The sequence below is a fragment of the Neomonachus schauinslandi genome, chromosome 5 (genome assembly GCF_002201575.2).
Source record: "Neomonachus schauinslandi chromosome 5, ASM220157v2, whole genome shotgun sequence".
NCBI lineage: Eukaryota > Metazoa > Chordata > Mammalia > Carnivora > Phocidae > Neomonachus > Neomonachus schauinslandi.
Window position 1 is genome coordinate 50,748,336 of NC_058407.1, and position 22,535 is coordinate 50,770,870.

Sequence of the window (22,535 nt, forward strand, 5' to 3'; positions counted from 1 at the left end):
GTGGTTACTGAATGATGATACATTTCAAATACCTCCGGAACTATGTTTGGATCCTTCAAATGAATGCTGTTTATTCTGAAGACTACAACTGTCAGAAACATAAATAATTCTCCCCAGCAGGTATGGTTTGATTTTTAACTGGTGCTTTAAAATACCATTAGAGATACTAATGCTATGTAAGAATGCAATTTATACTTAACTATCCTTCAGAAAATGAACTAAAAATTCAATATTGATTATTTAACAATTACTTGGAAAAAATACTATTAAGTGACAACAGCTTGTAGTGGGAGTGAATTCAAGACTACTATAATTACCAACCCTCCAGCCATGTACCTTTTAATTAAACCACTGTTATTTATAAGAGGATAAACATTAAGCCTGTTAATAAGTTAAACTATCTTTTTACATAAACCACCCCAACCCCCCACTATACAGCCATATTTACAGCACAACATTTGTGTTCGGATACATTTAAATGAAAGTAAAACTCAGTTTATGTATTAATATTTTTTACAAGCAAAATCAATCAATTATATTTAGATAGACTATACATTTAATGGCATAAAATGTAAGTAGTATTAGAACTAAATTCTCTCTATATTAGGGCTATATGTTCTAAATGAGGCAATTTAGATAATTATCATCAAGAAATATTCCACCAACTTCTCATTATTCAGCTCCTGTAACAAATTCTTTTATGATCAAATTCTTAAAAGAACTCAAATCTCTCTTGCTAGGAGTCTACAGACTTTTACCATTACAACCTACCAAAAACTTGAATTGGTATACTTCAAGCAAATGGCTACTGGGTTCTACCTCAGGATTTTCTGCCTTCAGGATAACATAATCTCAGCCACTATATTTTTTCCAATTTACTAAGAAATAGGTGTCTTCTTTTACTCTCAATTCCTTTCTAGGTTCAGTAACTAATTCACCGTAACTTTTTTTTTTATCAGACTCAAGTAAGGGAGATTGATTTTATAATTCTTCAGATCGTGCATTTAGAAGTATTCAAATTAAGATAGCTCAGTACTTGGCATATAGTTTGTAAACATTTACTATACTGGAACCTTAGTGAAACAAAGTTGCAGGATATTTCAGAACTATCAATTCATGTTGAGTTTTACAACTATTATAACTGACCTAAAATTGTCTTATATCATACTTACACAGTCTTTTCCTATCTAAAGAAAATGATAAAATGAAAATAATAGTCTGAGGTTTTAAATTCTAGATATAGAGCATCCAATTTCACACACTTAGAGTCTGTCATCCCCCCTACTAATTTATAAGAACAACTTGGATTACCTAGGTCAATTGTCTTTGGATTCATCTTGAAAACCTCACATTTTAAAAATAAGACAACTACAATGATAAAAAAAATCCTATGACTAAAATAATGGCCTTTTCTAGAACTTCATATTTATACATGAGCACCAATTGCTAGCTATATAAAGAAATTAGGCTGAGAATCCACAACTATTCCAATCAGGCACTAAGGTAATCAGATCTGATTGGCTTTGCATTCTGTTTTCCTTTCATAGGACCCTTCTGCAGACACCTTTTAAAACAAAAAGTTTAATGTTTAGTGTCATCTTTGGCATCATCAAAGCATCATCTTTATGCCATGATTACTGAAGACTTATTATTCAAGCTCTTTTGAAAGTGAAAATTAGAGAAGAAAGGCAGTGATTGGATTTTACGTTTTTGCAATTTCAAAACAATTTACTTAACTTTCTCATAAATACTGTGTTTAGCAAACATTGACAAATATGCTTTTATTCAACAAGATTTAAAGAAACTCAACTCACTACTAGGTCTGAAATGCACATTAAACTAACTGCAAGATTTAATTTTGCAATTAACCATACAAGAGATTCAAGTGAGGTTAACAGTTACCACTAGTAGAGGTTTCAGGACCTAAAGCAACCAATCACCAACCCCTCCTATATACTTACATATACCTGTTTCTGCAACCATGCAAGCATTGAGAAAAATATGGAAAGATAGCCACAAAAACTACTTGGCACAGGGGATATGCAGGTGGATGGGTGTTAATGAAAAAGAGGCAAGCAAGCAAAAATGGGAAAAAAGAGCAGTTAAAAAGTTATGTTCCACTTTTATATGTTTTATATATATGTAAAACAGAAATTATGTCTTATTTACATAAAAACTAGGGGAAAAGAATGCAGTTAAATACTAAGTAGCTTTAAGTGAAAAAGGAAAATATCAAAGTAATGTATGTAGTGTTCTATTATGGTAAAGACAAACCATTATGTTCATATTTGAAAGGAGAAAAGTGGAAGGATATATAAGAAGCTAACATTAATTCCTTCTATGGGATGGAACTGAAAAGGGAGTTTTGCCTTCATATCTTTCAACAGTACTATTTTACTTTAAACATGTAAGACTTTCACAATTGAAAAAAATTTTTTAAATACCATGTTTATTTTTGTTGTTGCTTAAAAATACATACCTTGACCTTGCCATACTTTAGAAGGTATTACTAATATTTTGTCACAGGAGGCAGAAGGCTGGATCCACCGCCAAACTAGAAAATCCGCACCACCTATTCTTCGTGTCTCTGTGCGAACTCTAGACTCATTAGCAGCAAGAAAGTCAACAGCTCTATCCCAGACTTTCTTCATTTTTTTCCTATCATGTGAACAAAATGACAAATTTACTATCATCTTGGCTTGTCATCTTTCTCAAGTATTAGTAAGTGAAGGCAATGGTTATTATTAATTCTGGTTTTTCTTATCCCTGCCTATGAAGTTTTTTCAAAAAAGATTTAGATGCCTGAAGTTCACCTCAGATTTACTGAATTTCCTTCTCCAGAGGTGGAGCATAATCATCAGTAAATTTTTCCCCCCAAACTCCACCACTGATTCTGAGGTGTTGCTATGGTGAAGAATGCTGTGTTAGGATATGGAATCATCTTTCATTTTTAAGAAGTTATTATTTAGTACTTTTATTTAAAAAGCTTCATTAACAAAAAAATATTTAAGGCATTATTAGTAAAACATCACTGGCTATTGTCTGTCTCTCTTTCTTTATTAAGATGAAATTAAAGGAAATAAGGTGAAGATTGATAAGAATAAAAAATGTATAAAAGTGATGATTTAGAAATCTAGTTGTCTATTATGACACTCAAAATCAGGAGAATAGAAGGGAATTTAGAAAGAAAGGAGAGTTTAAAGTACAAAAGTAAAGCCTGTACAATAAAACTGGTCTACTTGAGAACGGAACAACTCTGAATATAATCTTCATAACTTCAGAAGATACCAACGTTCTGATCTACTTCAACTCACAATACTTTGAACGTACTTGTCATGAGGTTGTATTAAGGAATCTTGTACATGTGGAATAGGCATGTAAGGTTGTAAATCTTTATTTTCCTGGCAAGCTTCGTTATGACTTCGTAAAACATCTGAAAATACAACAAATTCAAAATGAATCAATCACTGGACATCATGCTGTAATTTATCACATAACTATTCTAGAAATAGTTTAGATTTTTACAAATACTTATACCTATAATCTTCACCACCATATCATACATCTGCCTTGTTTCCTCTTCTTCTTTTGTCCAGCGATATTTCATATAACGCAGAACGACACAAACCATCACTACACCTGCAATATTTATATATTTTGTGTTTTAAAAATTGTGCTCAGTGACATTCAATAACATTCACTGCAATCTGAAGTTATTGGTATAGTTGTTAAATCTGATATTAGCAAAAAAAGAGAAATCTTATGACAGTTTCCACAGTGATTATTTTAACTGTCATAACGAGATAATGGAATAAGCCTTCAAGCAGTGGGCTGAATTACCTACATAATTACAACTACATAGAACAATTTAGTATTAAACATTTTCCAGAGTTTCACTTAATCTCTCTAGAAAAACCATTTCTTTCATGATGTTGACAACTGAACATTTAAATTCTATTATTTTTTTAAAAACAATAGAACTATGTTTCACAAACGTTTTCCTTTGCCACATTAAACTATTAGAAAAGTGAGTTTCCTAAACTGTAAATTTAGGAAAACTGTAGACTGTAAATGTACTACACTTTAGGAAAATTATTTTTAAAGGACTTGAACAAAGAAAAAATTATTATCTCCTAAATTCCTATAATCAATCAAAATAGTCACACAAAATCCAGGAATCCAAATGAAAATTTCAATGCAGGTAAATTATATTTTTTAAATTAAAAATAATTTTAATGAACTTAATTTGTATTTTATCATTAAAAATAAGCTTAATTTTTCTATTTTCCTGTTCTATTTTCAAAGGCATGCTTTATGTCTTTTTCTATGACATTCTTAGGACAAAGTTTTATTCCATCTCCCTTTATATACTGTTTTCTATGCCTTTAGATTAATACTGACATTATTAAAAAAAAAAAAACGAACTTCAATATTATTCTACCTTAGTGAAGACTTCTGGATATGATTTATAATGGCAGCTATCACAGAAGTAAATTCTCAACCCTGGCATTTGACAAAATACAGATACAAAAATTCTAGACTATCATGTATCTTCTTTCTCATCCCCAAAACTTACCTAAGCATAACAACAATAACCTGTGGGTGACAGTAATAAAAGCACGTCGAAAACGACACCAGAAAGACATCTGTGGTCTTGTGGACTGTAAAAACTGCACATCGGTTATATTTCTCAATTGTTCCTCAGGGCCATAACCAACACACCTAGTTAAAAATAATTAAGGAGACCTTAGAGTCAAAACCACTTCTTATACTACAAAATGGTCAAAGTGGAAATTAAATCCTTTACCTTATTCCAACATCTTTTCCATTTTCTAAAATCCACTTCAATGAAATATTAAATATATCTTCATATTCAGGGCCTAAATCCTAACAAGAAAAATGGAGAAAATAACTAACTACTCTTAATTCACATTCATTTGACTCTACCTGTAAGCTATACGATAAATACCATACTTTTATCTTTATATAACACTTGAAACTGTATTACATAACAAAAATGTATTATTCATTATAGAAAAACAAAAGGAGAAAAAAAAGTCACAATTTCCCCATCTTCCTAAGATAAGCACGGTTACTATTTTGTTATGTTTTCTTTTTGGTTCTTTTACAGCTACAGATTTGGAGGATTTTTTAAAAATATAATTTGTCTTTTAAGTATCACTGTGATAAAAGTGAATTAGCTAATTTTTTTTTTTTTATGGAACCCTATTTTTAAATGAACAAATGGCAAACTATTCATACTTGGTTGTTTCACTGACATTTTCTCAACAAGTGAATGAAGCAAGCATGTCACCTCAAGAAAAACAGCTGACTTTGTTACCAATGATAACATTCAAGCTTTCAAGTAAAATAGTAAAAGTAAAATTTGGAAAAAGTTGCATCTATTACCATGAGCTTGACAACTTTACAATACTTGAAAACCTTTGCAATGAGACTGGTGTGATATTGAAGAATTAAAGATATCAATCTTGAAATGTGTCAACATTGGGAAGATTTGCATAAATAGCAAACCAGTATTGTCCAAATGAACCATGCATTAGTTATAAAATCTTGCATAGGTAAAAGATCTATTCTACGTGTAAAACAAAGGACTTTAGAGAAAGAATGTACAAAAATCACTGATACGGTTTCAAATTGCACATTGCAAACAATCTTGAAGAAACTACCTCTCAGACTTTTGGTACAGTATCAGTGAAGAATACCTACAATTATCTGAAAAGAGTATTAAAATACTTTTTCCTGTTTTGACTACATATCTGTAGGAGGCTAGATTTTCTTGATGTACTTCAACCAAAACATTGAAGCAAATTGAATACAGAAGTACATAGGAAAATCCAGTTCTTTTTTATTAACCTACATATTAAAGATTAAAAGATTTGTACAAATGTAAAACAATGCCATCTCTCATGAAATGTTTTTATTTTGGAAAATAGTTATTTTTCATAAAAATACTTTATGTTAACATGTAATAAGTTCATTATTCTTTAAACAAATAAATATAAAATTTGATTAAATTTCTAGTAAGGTAAATATATATCTAAGTTTATCTATCTCCCACAAACAAAGGCCATTTAGGGTCCTCAGGACTGCAAAAGGGTCCTGAAACCATAAAGTTTAAGAACTGCTGTGCATAGGTAAATTATGTATTTTTTAATCAAAATATTAAAAATAAAAGTGGTATCCCATTTTGTATATACTGTTTATTCCACTTGCTTTTATCACAATAGGAAGTACTGTGTCAATGTCAATAAACATGGAACAACCTATTTTCCAGGAAAACCGTGTTTCTAGTGTATGGCTGGTTATTTTATACTTTAGTCAACCTTTTATTCATGAATGTTTAGAGTATTACCAATTATTTCAATATATCAAATAATACTGTAATAAATACCCTTAAAATTTTTTCCATTCAAAAAATATTTATTGGGGCACCTGGGTGGCTCAGTCGTTAAGTGTCTGCCTTCAGCTCAGGTCATCATCTTAGGGTCCTGGGATGGAGCCCCACATCGGGCTCCAGCCCCACACTGGGCTCCCTGCTCAGCGGGAAGCCTGCTTCTCCTTCTCCCACTCCCCTGCTTGTGTTCCCTCTCTCACTGTGTCTGTCAAATAAATAGATAAAATCTTAAAAAAAAAAAATTTATTAAGGGTCTAATATGTGCCAGGTACTGCTCTAGGACCTAGAGATGTAGCACTAAGCAAAACCATCAAAATTCCCTGTGTTCATGGAGCTTATCTTCTATTCAATATTATATCTTTATGTACTTTTTTAAGTGCAAAGAATGAATTTCTAAAAGTAGCAGTAAGATGTCATTTTTTTTCACTTTTTATTTATTTATTTTTTTATTCTTATGTTAATCCCCATATATTACATCATTAATTTTTGATGTAGTGTTCCATGATTCATTGTTCATGCATAAAACCCAGTGCTCCATGCAGAACGTGCCCTCCTCAATACCCACCACCAGGCTAACCCATCCTCCCACCCCCCTCCCCTCTAGAACCCTCAGTTTGTTTTTCAGAGTCCATCGTCTCTCATGGTTCGTCTACCCCTCCGATTTCCCCCGCTTCATTCTACCCCTCCCGCTACCTTCTTCTTCTTTTTTTTTTCTTAACATATATTGCATTATTTGTTTCAGAGGTACAGATCTGAGATTCAACAGTCTTGCACAATTCACAGCGCTTACCAGAGCACATACCCTCCCCAGTGTCTATCACCCAGTCACCCCATCCCTCCCACCCCACCCCCCACTCCAGCAACCCTCAGTTTGTTTCCTGCAAATAAGAATTCGTCATATCAGTGAGATCATATGATACATGTCTTTGTCTGTTTGACCTATTTCACTCAACATAATACCCTCCAGTTCCATCCACGTCGTTGCAAATGGCAAGATCTCATTCCTTTTGATGGCTGCATAATATTCCATTGTATATATATACCACATCTTCTTTATCCATTCATCTGAGTAAGACATCATTTTTAAAAACTCCTTTAAGGGGCCTGGGTGGCTCAGTGGATTGTGTCTGAATCTTGATTTCAGCTCAGGTCATGATCTCAGAGTAGTGAGATCAAGCCCCATGTTGGGCTCTGCACTGGGAGTGGAGCCTGCTTAAGATTCTCTCTCCCTCTGACCCTCACCTTCTCTCTCTTAAAAAAAAAAACAAAAACAAAAAACCCACTCCTTTAAAAAAAAAAAAAAATTTGTAAATAATAGCTATTGTGTTTTATCAACATTTTCTTCAATAGCAGTGGAAATTAAAGTTTTTCATTTGATCAGTACAATTTACTTCCTAATATGGAACCGGCAAGTTTTTTTTTTTTTTTACTATATCAAATTTGAAAGTGTCATTCTTCTCCAGTGCCCATGGAACATTCTCCAGAACAGATCACATCCTAGGTCACAAATCACGTCTCAACCAGTACCAAAAGACTGGGATCATTCCCTGCATATTTTCAGACCACAATGCTTTGAAACTAGAACTCAATCACAAGAGGAAGTCGGAAAGAACTCAAATACATGGAGGCTAAAGAGCATCCTACTAAAGAATGAATGGGTCCAACCAGGAAATTAAAGAAGAATTAAAAAAATTCACGGAAACAAATGAAAATGAAAACACAACTGTTCAAAATCTTTGGGATGCAGCAAAGGCGGTCCTAAGAGGAAAGTATATAACAATACAAGCCTTTCTCAAGAAACAAGAAAGGTCTCAAATACAACCTAACCCTACACCTAAAGGAGCTGGAGAAAGAACAGCAAATAAAGCCTAAACCCAGCAGGAGATCAGAGCAGAAATCAATGAAATAGGAACCAAAGAACAGTAGAACAGATCAATGAAACTAGGAGCTGGTTCTTTGAAAGAATTAATAAGATTGATAAATCCTTGGCCAGACTTATCAAAAAGAAAAATGACCCAAATAAATAAAATCATGAATGAAAGAGGAGAGATCACAACCAACACCAAAGAAATACAAACGATTATAAGAACATATTATGAACTATATGTCAGCAAATTAGATAATCTGGAAGAAATGGATGCATTCCAAGTGATGTACAAACTACCAAAACTGAACCAGGAAGAAAGAGAAAACCTAAACAGACCTATAACCACTAAAGAAATTGAAGTAGTAATCAAAAATCTCCCAACAAACAAAAGCCCAGGGCCAGATGGCTTCCCAGGGGAATTCTACCAAACATTTAAAGAAAAATTAATACCTATTTTTCTGAAACCGTTCCAAAAATAGAAATGTAAGGAAAACTTCCAAACTCATTTTATAAGGCCAGCATTACCTTGATCCCAAAATCAGACAAAGACCCCATCAAAAAGGAGAATTACACACCAATATCCCTGATGAACATGGATGCAAAAATTCTCACCAAAATACTAGCCAATAGGATCCAACAGTACATTAAAAGGATTATTCACCACGACCAAGTGGGATTTATTCCTGGGCTGCAAGGTTGGTTCAACTCCACAAATCAATCAATGTGATACATTAATAAAAAAAAGAATAAGAAAAAGAACCATATGATCCTCTCAATAGATGCAGAAAAAGCATTTGACAAAGTACAGCATCCTTTCTTGATCAAAACTCTTCAGAGTGTAGGGATAGAGGGTACATACCTCAATATCATAAAAGCCATCTATGAAAAACCTACAGCGAATATCATTCTCAATGGGGAAAAACTGAGAGCTTTCCCCTAAGGTCAGGAACACGGCAGGGATGTCCACCATAGCCACTGCTATTCAACATAGTACTAGAAGTCCTAGCCACAGCAATCAGACAACAAAAAGAAATCAAAGGCATCCAAATCGGCAAAGAAGTCAAACTCTCACTCTTTGCAGATGATATGATACTTTATGTGGAAAACCCAAAAGACTCTACCCCAAAACTGCTAGAACTCATACAGGGATTCAGTAAAGTGCCAGGATATAAAATCAATGCACAGAAATCAGTGGCATTCCTATACACCAATAAGAAGACAGAAGAAAGAGAAATTAAGGAGTCGATCCCATTTACAATTGCACCCAAAACCATAAGATACCTAGGAATAAATCTAACCAAAGAGGTAAAGAATCTGTACTCAGAAAACTATAAAATACTCATGAAAGAAATTGAGGAAGACACAAAAAAATGGAAAAACACTCCATGCTCATGGACTAGAAGAACAAATACTGTGAAGATGTCAATGCTACCTAGAGCAATCTACACATGTAATGCAATCCCTATCAAAATACCATCAACTTTTTTCAAAGAAATGGAACAAATAATCCTAAGATTTGTATGGAACCAGAAAAGACCCCAAATAGCCAGAGGAACGTTGAAAAAGAAAAGCAAAGCCGGCGGCATCACAATTCCAGACTTCAAGCTCTATTACAAAGCCATAATCATCAAGACAGTATGGTACTGGCACAAAAACAGACACATAGATCAATGGAACAGAATAGAGAGCCCAGAAATGGACCCTCAACTCTACGGTCAACTAATCTTCGACAAAGCAGGAAAGAATGTCCAATGGAACAAAGACAGTCTCTTCAACAAATGGTGCTGGGAAAACTGGACAGCCACATGCAGAAGAATGAAACTGGACCATTTCCTTACACCACACACAAAAATAGACTCAAAATGGATGAAAGACCTAAATGTGAGACAGGAATCCATCAAAATCCTAGAGGAGAACACAGGCAGCAATCTCTTCAACCTCAGCCGCAGCAACTTCTTCCTAGAAACATTGCCAAAGGCAAGGGAGGCAAGGGCAAAAATGAACTATTGGGACTTCATCAAGATAAAAAGCTTTTGCACAGCAAAGGAAACAGTCAACAAAACTAAAAGACAACCGACAGAATGGGAGAAGATATTTGCAAATGACATTATCAGATAAAGGGCTAGTATCCAAAATCTATAAAGAACTTATCAGACTCAACACCCAAAGAACAAATAATCTAATCAAGAAATGGGCAGAAGACAAGAACAGACATTTTTCCAAAGAAGACATCCAAATGACCAACAGACACATGAAAAAGTGTTCAACATTGCTCGGCATCAGGGAAATCCAAATCAAAACCTCAATGAGGTACCACCTCACCCCAGTCAGAATGGCTAAAATGAGTGTATGTCAGGAAACGACAGATGTTGGCAAGGATGCAGAGAAAGGGGAACCCTCCTACACTGTTGGTGGGAATGCAAGATGGTGCAGCCACTCTGGAAAACAGTCTGGAGGTTCCTCAAAAAGTTGAAAATAGAGCTACCCTACGACCCAGCAATTGCACTACAGGGTATTTACCCCGAAGATACAAATGTAGTGATCCGAAAGGGTACATGCACCCCAATGTTTATAGCAGCAATGTCCACAATAGCCAAACTATGGAAAGAGCCAAGACGTCATTTTTAAAAACTCCTTTAAGGGGCCTGGGTGGCTCAGTGGATTGTGTCTGAATCTTGATTTCAGCTCAGGTCACGATCTCAGAGTAGTGAGAATGGATAAAGAAGATGTGGTATATATATACAATGGAATATTATGCAGCCATCAAGAAAAACAAAATCTTGCCATTTGCAACAACGTGGATGGAACTAGAGGGTATTAAGCTAAGCGAAATAACTCAATCAGAGAAAGACAAGTATCTCAATCAGGGAAAGACATGTATCATATGATCTCACTGATACGAGGAATGCTTAATCTCAGGAAACAAACTGAGGGTTGCTGGAGTGGTGAGGGTTGGGAGGGATGGGGTGGCTAGGTGACAGACATTGGGGAGGGTATGTGCTATGATCAGCACTGTGAATTGTGTAAGACTGAAGAATCACAGACCTGTACCTCTGAAACAAATAATACATTATATGTTAAAAAAAAAAATAGTAGGAAGGGAAAAATGAAGGGGGGAATCGGAGGGGGAGACAAACTATGAGAGAGGGTTCTAGAAGGGAGGAGGGGTGGGGGGATGTGTTAGCCTGATGATGGGTATTAAAGAGCGCACGTACTGAATGGAGCACTGGGTGTTATATGCAAACAATGCATCATGGAACACCACATCAAAAAAATACATAAATAAATAGGGAAAAAAAAATTTGAAAGTGTAAGAAGTTTTATGAAGCAAAATTAATCTTGCTAGGCATCATTATTTCTGTGTAACTACCACTAGGATGTTTAGATGGTAAAGAGAACTATAAACTACCTGTTATCTTACAAAAAAAAAAAAAAAGTGTGGTCTTCCAGCATTATTTTTAGTATCAAAAAACTTGTAGCCAATATAAGTATTTAATAACTGACAAATGGTTTATACATGAGATCATTTCAAGGAAATACTATGCATTTAGAAATGATCATGAGAGGGATGCCTGGGTGGCTCAGTCGGTTAAGCATCTGCCGTTGGCTCAGGTCACGATCCCAGGGGCCTGGGATCCAGTCCCCCATCAGGCTCTGTGCTCAGCAGGGAGCCTGCTTCTCCCTCTGCTGCTCCCCCTGCTTGTGCGCTCTCTCTCTCTGACAAATAAATAAAATCTTTAACAAAAAAAAGAAAAGGAAATTATCATGAGAGCTAAATAGCTGTATGCTTAGAAAAGTAAAACAATATGTAATTTATATATAACCATAAAAATTTGCACTTACGAATGACTAAAAATTTTCTTTTAAGATTTTACTTACTTGAGAGAGAGAGAGGGACAGCATAGAGGGAGAGGGGCTCAAAGTCCTAGAACCTAGCTTGACATGAGTCCACAGCCCCTGTTCTCCCCGCTGAGCAGAGAACCCAATGCGGGGCTCGATTCCAGGACCACGAGATAATAACCTGAGTTCAAGACAGACACTTAACCGACTGAGCCACCCAGGCGCTCCGTGACAAAAAAAAACCTTTTTAAGTGATTTTGTTTAAGCTTTAACATTGCTTTAAAATGTTATGCAATAAAAGTATACAAGAATAATTTCAGGCAATTATGGTTTTGTTATAAAAACGATATCAGAAATCATTTTGTGTATAACAAAAATCAAACAGAACTCATTTGCTCTAAAATTCCTTTGCTTCCAAAATCAAGAGAACTTACTTCTGGTTATATTGCATGGATCAGGATTAGATAAAGCACAAGGTATAGAGAGGGGGCTTTGAAAATCCACAAAGCAAGATTAATATGGGTTATCCATGGAGCTGGAAACACTGCACTCATTCCTCTTCATAATGTATAGGGTTTTTTTTTTTTAAGTTTTTACTTTAATTCCAGTTAGTTAACATACAGTGTAATATTAGTTTCAGGTATACAATATGATTCAACTATTCCGTACATCATCCAGTGCTCATCACAACAAGTGCACTCCTTAATCCCCATCACCTATTTCACCCTTCCCCCAACCTCCCTTCTGGTAACCATCAGTTTGTTCTCTGTAGTTAAGAGTCCGTTTCTTGGTTTGCCTCTCTTTCTCTTTTTTTCCCCTGTTCACTTGTTTTGTTTCTTAATTCCACATATGAGTGAAAACATATGGTATTTGTCTTTGACTTATCTCATTTGGCATTATACTCTATAGATCAATCATGTTGTTGCAAATGGCAAGATTTCATTCTTTTTATGGCTGAGTAATATTCCATTATATACATCTATGTTATGTTATTATATATATATTCCATATCTTCTTTATCCATTTATCAACCAATGGACACTTGGGCTGCTTCCATATCCTGGCTATTGTAAATGCTGCTGCTATAAACATAGGGGTGCATGTACCCCTTTGAATTAATGTGTCTATTATTTGGGTAAATAGTAGTGTGATAGCTGGATTATAGGATAGTTCTATTTTTAACTATTTTAAGGAAACTCCACACTATTTTCCACAATGGCTGCACCAGTTTGTGTTCCACCTACAGTGCACAAGGGTTCCTTTTTCTCCATATCCTTGCCAACACTTCTTGTTTCTTGTGTTTTTGATTTTAGCCATTCTGACAGTTGTGAGGTTTTATCTCATTGTAGTTTTGATTTGTATTTCCCTAATGATGAGTGATGTTAAACATTATTTCATGTGTCTGTTGGCCATCTGGATGTCTTCTTTGGAGAAATGTCTGTTCATGTCTTCTGCCCATTTTTTTATTGGATTATCTGGTTTTGGGGTATTGAGTCTTTTAAGTTCTTTATATATTTTGGATACTAACCCTGTATTGAATATGTCATTTGCAAATATCTTTTTCCATTCTGTAGGTTGCCTTTTAGTTTTATTGTTTCCTTCACTGTGCATTAGGCTTTTTACTTTGATGTAGTGCCAATAGTTTATGCTATGCTCACTGCAGGTGTAGCTACCATCTGTCACCATATAATACCACTGTAATACCACTGACTTTATTCCCTAGGCTGTACTCCTCATCCCTATGACTTAGTCATTTCATAATGGTAAGCCTGAACTTCCCACTTCCCTTCACTCATTCTGCCCACCCCCCGACCCCCTCCCATAAGGCAAACATCACAGTTTGTTCTCTATATTCATGGGTCTATTTCTGCATGTTTGTTCATTCATTTATTTTTTAGATCCCATGTATAAGTGAAATCATAAGACATGGATATTTTTAAAAATCAATGAAACATACATATTGTCTTTACCTTTGTTTGTATATATGCTCTTCAGCTTCTATTACAATAATATGCAAGACATAATGACATTTTTGTGTTATTATAAAGAACTCTGAAGGCTAGACTATACATGTAAGTTTCAAATAATGTAAAAACAAATAAATTTCCAAATTTATTAGTTGTATATTTTAAATATAAAAATTTTAGAAGGCTGAAGATATTATAAATAGCATTACTGCCTTCATTAATTATCCTTAAAAATGTACATAATGGTTCATACTAACAAGGATACCCACTCTAATAAGTTAAGTATGTAAATGAACATTGAGCTTAAAACTTTTAGTTATAAAATAATAAGGGTAAGAAAAGAGTATCTGTTATTTTCTCATTTTGTTTTCCTTCTCCATGTTAATACCACCTAATATCCACTTACTATCTGGAATACAATAGAACCATGGAATGTCCCTTTATGAATACACAAAATACAAAAAACAATTGATAATTTATTTAAAACCTCATTAAAGAATTAACAGAGTATTAAGTTCTGAAACAGACCATTACTTCCACAAATGTTCTACATAGTATACAGAATTCTATAGTATTATAAAATAGAATTTTTGAAGAAGTAGATGTTGAATTTTTTTTTCTAGCTATGCTAATTAAACGGCTCATGTTAACATTATAGCATGCATAGCAGCTTCCTGATTTTGAGTGGAAAGTATTTTACTATTGATTTTTTTGTAGCCACCTAAAAAGCTGTAAGGTAGGGGCAGGCCAACCTTTTCTGTAAAGAATCAAAGAGTAAATATTTCAGGTTTTGTAGAATTCTGGTCTCTGCCACATATATTCTAAGCAACCTTTAAAAATGTTGTAAAACCATAGCTAGAAGGCCATACAAAAAGAGGCCTAAGGGCTGCAGTTTGCCAACCTTTAAGGAAAGGCATACTTGCATCATAAAATGCCCATTTTCTAATCACTGATGACACAAATTTTTAAAGCAAGTTTATCATGATTATTACTATTTACTTATAGGCAATAGCTCAATAAATGTACTGCTGAGTGCTTCATTTAAATCTAAATTCAAAGCATATTTTCCCAAATCTTTAACAAATCTATTTTAGCATACTATGTGTGAACACACACACACCCAAGATTCCCAATTCCAAATTTATCTTATTTGCAAAATAACTGGCAAAAACATTTATTTTTATTAAAACTCACATCAGGTGCTTTGAACTTAAATTACACTTTCACAGCATAAAAATAATACTGTTTCCTGTAAAAGATTCAGCTCATTAAATAAAGCTACAAAGCATTAGTAATAAGGGAAAGAAATGCTGATACAGGGAGAAGTCAAGTAAGGATTAAAAATCTATTGGATAGCTCACAAAATGGATAATATACATGGTAATAATAACTATGTGGCTTTCCAGTTAGGGAATATTCTGTTTAATTGTGACATGACATATGCTATACATGTTACCTTTGAAATTAATTAAAATAGGACACACAAAAATCAATACAATAGTAAATATGATTTAATTCTGATGATTCAGTGGGAACTTGATCTTTCACCTCCAGGAATAACGGAAAGAACATGGTCCTTAAATAAGCAGGCCTGGATCAGATCATGACTCCACTACTGACTAGCTATATGTACGACCTCAAGTGGAGACGAAAAAGTACGTCATCCATACAGATTTATCTACCTTGTTCACTTCTTCGGATCCTAACCCTCATTCAGGGTCAGTCTCTTGCTCACTCAAAAGGAGCTAGTGGTTATGAACCCAGTCCTTCCTTCCATCTAAGAGGCAGAACAGTACCGTGAGAAGAGCAAGTACTTTAATTCTATTCCCAGCTCCAACATTTACTAGCTGGATGATGTAATCATTAAATGCCTCTGAGCTTTAGTTTCTTTATAAAGCTTTATAAAGAAACTAAAGCTCTATAAAGGTGAGTTTGACACCACCTACCTTGCTGGGTCACTGTGAAGTCAGGGGTACTAAGAAAATCCTAAGATAAATGGTACTTGATAAATTATAATTATTTTTTTAAAGATTTAATTTGAGAGAGAGCATGGGGAGAGGAGCAGAGGGGGAAGGAGAGAGACAAGCAGACTCTGCGCTAAGTGCAGATCTCACAACCCTGAGATCATGACCTGAGCTGAAACCAAGAATTGGCTGCTCAACTGACAGAGCCACCCAAGGGCCCCGATAAATTATAATAATTAAGAAGTTTATCTATCATTCCATTTCTCAGAACATTTATTTTCCCACAAAGACAGAATTTTACTAACAGTGATTTGCATTCCAAGCTAGGCCATTAAAGCCTATCCGGCTCCATGATTTGGCACATGCAGCTATCTTCTTTCCTAGTATCTTCTTCACAAATCGTAAACGTATTCATTGTGTTGAAGTTTAAAAAGGTTTGAAAATAAACCAGAAAATGAACCACCACTGATTACATCATTTAGTTGGAAAGTTACCATACAAAGCATCCACCATTTAACTTAAAAACAAGTCTAAGTCTTTTCATGAAAATTTAATGCTATGTTTTTCCTAAATGTTCCACCAGAGGGACCTCTTAACTTTTCACAAATCAAAACAAGCTTTCATTCTCAAAAATGATGAAAGTGAAAAAAAATTAAAAAGGTTCAAGAAAAACACTGGGGGGTTCAGAAAAAGTGTTTAAATTATTTCAATTAATTGTTATGTTTATTTAAATTTCCTTTAAAGAGAAAGTAGGAGAAATAAAATAAGAATGGAATGTGAAGTATCAAATTCAAGAAAATAAAAAAAATTTTACTGAGGTTTACTTATTCACTCATTTCACTCCACCAAACATTTACTCATATTGTGTTTAAAATGCACTAAAAGTTGGGGAACAATTAGCTTACACTCACAGGAGTTCTGTGCATCCTTTGGCCCATTTACTCCTGAATGCAAAAACTTACTTGTGCTGCTGGTGAAACCATAGTACAAATACATGAAAATGTACGACAGATCTCTCTCCAGAAGCAGGGAGCCTACAATATATGTTTTATCATCATGGTTTTTGACATCAGCTTTATAGTAAGGTTCTTCCATATTTATGCTAGAACTTGCATAAAATAAAATAAACCACCAATTTTGGCTAGACTGTGCTAAAATGGTCATTCCAAATTAGAAAGTAATTTGGCAACATATATCAAAAGTATTAACAAAGGCTCATGCTCCTTAACAAGTAGTTTCCTTTGTAGAACTATTTCCTAAGGAAACAATCAGAAAATCAAATACTATATGCAAATATTAGAGTGCTTTCGTAATACTGACAAACCACAAACCAATACAATGCAATACAATCATGTAAAGAAATATTACCCAGTGATAAAAAAGAAGTTCAAAGACAAAATGCTCCTGATAATTTTAAGGAAAAAATATATAAACATTTGTAATATGAAATATTTATATTTATAGTGATACTAATTGTAGGAATGAAAACATAAGAGAAGACTAGAGAAAAATGAACCAAAAATGAGTGGTTAACTTCAGGTGGTGAATTTGAAATGCTTTTCTCTTTCTTTTCCATTAGTTAAATGATGAGCATGAGTTAATGTTATATTGAAAAAAATAAACACTATTAAATATAGTAGTTAGAAGTTTTATCTAGTCCTTAAAATTTTTTTTATGGGGGAAAATTCCTGTTAAATGCTTTTTTGAAGTAGCAGCCCAAAATACATCATTGGTGGTAACAAGCCATACCAGGTTTCACAGCATTTGAAAATACAAAGTAACTTCACTTAACTAATTAAGACTGGAACTAATCCAAAATCCTTTGTAAAAACTTATATTAGAAATTTTATTGAATTAAAAAAAAAAAGTAAAACCCAATCTAAAACATAAAATAATTCCAGGTAAAAGATACAAAAATCTTTTAAGACTGGAGTTCATTAATCTCAATTTTTTTAACGCGATACAGTTTCCAATTCATCTCATGCATGTATACGTCCAATAACTCCTATGTTGCCTATCTTTAGTAGAAATAATCTCTCATACCCTACGGCTGCCTGGCTTAGATTCTGACTTGTCCCAACCCTGGCTTTGTGTCCCTTCTTACCTATCTTATTGCTGACCCACAGCTGCAACCAAATGGGGGTGGTTAATCATCCATCCACAGGAACCCCTGCCTCTTCCTCAGCTTTAGCTTAACTACTAATCAATCCCTATCCCACTCTAAGCTCTATCCCTGCCCTTTAGTCCTTTAAATGGAGTATTCAGGAGCTTTTAAGAGTCTCAGGATCGTGGGGTGCTCAGTTGTTAAGCATCTGCCTTCAGCTCAGGTCATGATCCTGAGGCCCTGGGATCGAGCCCTGCATCGGGCTCCCTGCTCGGCGGGAAGCCTGCTTCTCCCTCTCCCACTCCCCCTGCTTGTGTTCCCGCTCTCACTATCTTTCTCTCTGTCAAATAAATAAAAGCTTAAAAAAAAAAGAGTATCAGGTTCTTCTGAAATGTAAATTAATCCTGTTCCAGGAATTCATGACCAACCATAACACGTATCTGTGCCATTACCTCTCTAAGATATTTAACTAATAAAAAAAAAAGAGAGAGAGAGAGAGAAGAGAGAGAAGGCAGGAAGAAAGCACTGCTTGGGATCAGTTTTTCCTACTGCTCGAAGTACAAACACTTTCTACCTCATAAGGAACTACATGTCATGGAAAACTCGTCACAACTTTGCTGAAAGCCTTAGAACTATACTATATTCTAGATTAAAAAAAGAGAGAGAGAGAGAGAGAGAGAGAGAGGCAGTGACAGCAGTAAGACGACAGAATAGGAAGCCCCAGACCATCCTTTCCCCATGGAGACACAAATTCAACAATACACAGACCAATTCCCTTTGTAAGAAATCCAGAAACCGTGGGGCACCTGGATGGCTCAGTCATTAAGCATCTGCTTTCAGCTCAGGTCATGATCCCAGGGTCCTGGGATCGAGCCCCACATCAGGCTCCCTGCTCAGCGGGAAGCCTGCTTCTCCCTCTCCCACTCCCCCTGCTTGTGTTCCTGCTCTTGCTGTCTCGCTCTCTGTCAAATAAATATATAAAATCTTTAAAAAAAAAAAAAAAAAAGAAAAAGAAAAAGAAATCCAGAAACCAGTTAAAAGGCTCCTGCAACCCAAGCAAGTGTGAAACTAGCAGCATGGAAGCCAGTAGGAAAATTGGTAGCACTCGCTCACCAGAGCCCCATTCTGTGGCACAACGTGGTGCGACCAGAAGAAAATTCCCAACTCCTGGTTCATCCTTGAAGAGGGGAAGAAAAGACTGAAACATAAGTCTAATGTTGAGACTTTCTGAGGGGCTACCAGAAGGACTGGTTTCTGTCTTGTCTGAATCTAAGCACTGACAGGTAAGAGCACCAGCTTGGAGGCAGCTGAGAACAAAGGCAATGGTTTGAACTAGTACCTACTCACTCGCCATTGCCCTTCTCCACAGCTCAGTGAAGAATGAGTGGGAGAAAATCCCAAACTCCTGGCTTCTCCCTGAGGAAAGAAAGTGTTGAAGTATGTGTCCAATGTCCCAAGTTCTCAGGGAGCCACCAGAGGGTCTGGTTTCTGTATCACCTGTTTCAGAGCACTGAGGAGACCTGACATAGTCTAAACGCCTGGGGTTTGCTGAGAACAGAAAAGAGCAGGACAGCTTGCTGCAGCTCCAGAGGACCCACAGTAAAGCAGACAGACACCAGAGGGAGCAAGAGATTACAAGCTCCTGAAAAAAGAAACCTGCAAAACCTTTTCAGGTGGGAACTTGTACCCACAAATCCAAAGAAGATGCATCCACAGAAAAGGTTTGAGAGAACCCCAGAATCTCTATCTGAACTCATTGGTGAAGGTCTTCCCCTGCACAAAGGCAGTCTCTAAAGGCTGGAAGATATGGCTGTGTCTTCAAATGCACAGATCCTGACAAAGTAACGAGGCACATGAAGGAAACAATAACACTGGGCCCAACTAAAGGAGCAAAATAAATCTACAAAAACAGACCCTAAAGGAACTAAGGTATATTAATTACCTGATAAAAATTTCAAAATGAATGTCATAAAGATGCTCAACAAGTCCAGGAAAACAACACATGAATGAGAATATCAATAAAAGAAAAAATTAAAAACGAACAATTGTGGAGCTTAAGAATATAATAACTAAATTGAAAAATTCCCTAGATGGGTTCATAGCAGACTTAAGCAGCAGAAAGAATCAAGGTACTCAAAGAGAAATCAATTGAAATTATCCAGTCAAAGGAAGAAAAAGAAAAAAATATGAAGAAAAGTGTGGGAAGCTTAAGGGTCTTATGGGACATCACCACTCAGACCAATATATGCATTATGGAAGTCCCAAAAGGAAAAGAGAGAAAAGAGCAGAAAAAGGCAGAAAACTTCCCAAACCTGGGGAAAGAAATGGACATTCAGATTCAAGAAGCCCAAAAGCTTTTTATGGGATATAGCAAAAGTAGTACTAAGAGGGAAGTTTATAGTGATAAGCAGCTACATTAAAAAAGAAGACAGATCTTAAATAAACAACCTCAAGGAACTAGAAAAAGAATAAACTAAGTCCAAAGTTAACAAAAGGAAATATTAGAGTAAAAATAAATAAAACAGAATAGAAAAAAGAAAAGTTGGTTTTTTGAAAAGATGAGCAAAACTGAAAAGCCTCGAAAGAAAAAGAAAGAAAACTCAAAATCAGAAAGAAAAGAGAAGATACTAAGTCTGATGTCACAGAAATACAAAGGATCATAAGAGACTACTATGAACAATTAATTGCCAACAAATTGGATAACCTAATAAAAATAAAGAAATTAACTCACACATAATACAATCGACTTATCTTCAGAGAAAAAATAAATTCCTAGAAACATATAACCTACCAAGACTGAATCACAAAGAAACAGAAACTCTGAACAGACCTATAACTGGTTAGGATTGCATCAGTAATCAAAAACCTCTCAAACAAGAAGAACCCAGGACTCAGTGGCTTCACTGGAGAATTCTACCAAACATCACTAATCCTTCTCAACTTCTTCCAAGAAAATTGAAGGGAAGGGAACACTTTTTCACACTCATTTTATGAGGTCAACATTATTCTGATGCCAAAGCCAAACAAAAACACTATAAGAAATGAAATATAAATCAATGTCCTTGATGAATACAGATGGTAAAAATCCTCAACAAAAGTTAGCAAACAGAATTCAACAGCACATTAAGAGGATCACACCTCTTAAATCATACCAAGTAGGATTTACTCCTGGAATTCAAGGATGGTCCAACATACAAAAAACCAGTCAGTAGGATACACATTAACAGAATGAGAATAAAAATCACATGTTCATCTCAACAGATGCAGAAAAAGCATTTGACAAAATCAATACTTCTTCATGATTAAAAACATGCAACAAAGTAGGAATAGAAGCAAATTACTTCAATATTATAATAAAGGCCATGTATGAAAAGCTCACAGCTAATATCATACTCAACAGTGAAACACTAACAAAGCTTTTCCCCTGGAGAACAGGAACAAGGCCAGGATAAGGCTGTCCACTGTTGTCATTTCTATTCAATATACAGTAGTGGAAATCCTAGCTAGAGCAATTAGGTAAGATAAGGAAATAAAAGGCATCCAAATTGGAAAGAAAAAAGAAAAATTATCTGTTTGCAGATGACATCTTATAGCCTACAGATTACACATACACACACACAGACACATACTCTCTCCCATCTCTCACTCACACAAAACTGTTAGAATAAGCAAATTCAGCAAAGTTGCAGGATAAAAAAATAAGCATACAAAAAAGAGTGGCATTTTTATACACTAAAAATGAACACTCAGAAAAGGAAACTAAGAAAATCCCATTTATAATAGCATCAAAAAGAATACTTATAAAAACTTTACTAAGGAGGTAAAAGACTTGTACACAGAAAACTACAAAAACACTGCTAAAAGAAATTCAAGACACAAATAAATGGAAAGACATCCCATGCTTATGGATTAAAAGACTTAATATTGTTAAAATGTCCATGCTAACCAAAGCGTTCTGTAGATTCAGTGCAATTCCTATCAAAATCCCAACTGCATTTTCTCAGAAATTGAAAAATCAATCCTAAAATTTATATGGAGCCACAAAGGATTAGCCAAATAGACAAAACAATTTTGGGCAAGAAGAACAAAGGTGGAGGCCTCACATTTCCTGACTTCAAAGCATATTACAAAGCTACAGTAATCAGAACAGTATGGTACTGGCATAGACAGACATATAGACCAATGAAAGAAAATAAAGAAATTAATTCACACATAATACAATCGACTTATCTTCAACAAGGGTGCTAAGAACACACAATGGGAAAAGGACTGTCTCTTCAAAAAATGATGTTGAGAACACTGGATTTCCTCATGCAAATGAATGAAATTGACCCTTATCTTACACTATACACAAAAATCAACTCAAAACTGATTAAAG

At 35.0% G+C, this 22,535-nt stretch overlaps 1 protein-coding gene across 1 annotated transcript in view; it reads right to left on the bottom strand.

Moving 5' to 3' along the window:
- LEMD3 (LEM domain containing 3) overlaps positions 1–22,535 on the bottom strand; it is a 65,397-nt gene that overhangs the window by 7,897 nt on the left and 34,965 nt on the right. Inside the window, exons 5-9 of the mRNA XM_021678624.2 lie at positions 4,808–4,887; positions 4,577–4,722; positions 3,538–3,639; positions 3,331–3,433; positions 2,480–2,658 (exon numbers count right to left, since the gene is read on the bottom strand). Of these exons, the coding sequence (XP_021534299.1) occupies positions 2,480–2,658; positions 3,331–3,433; positions 3,538–3,639; positions 4,577–4,722; positions 4,808–4,887 (610 nt within the window). The remainder of the gene's footprint in view (positions 1–2,479; positions 2,659–3,330; positions 3,434–3,537; positions 3,640–4,576; positions 4,723–4,807; positions 4,888–22,535) is intronic.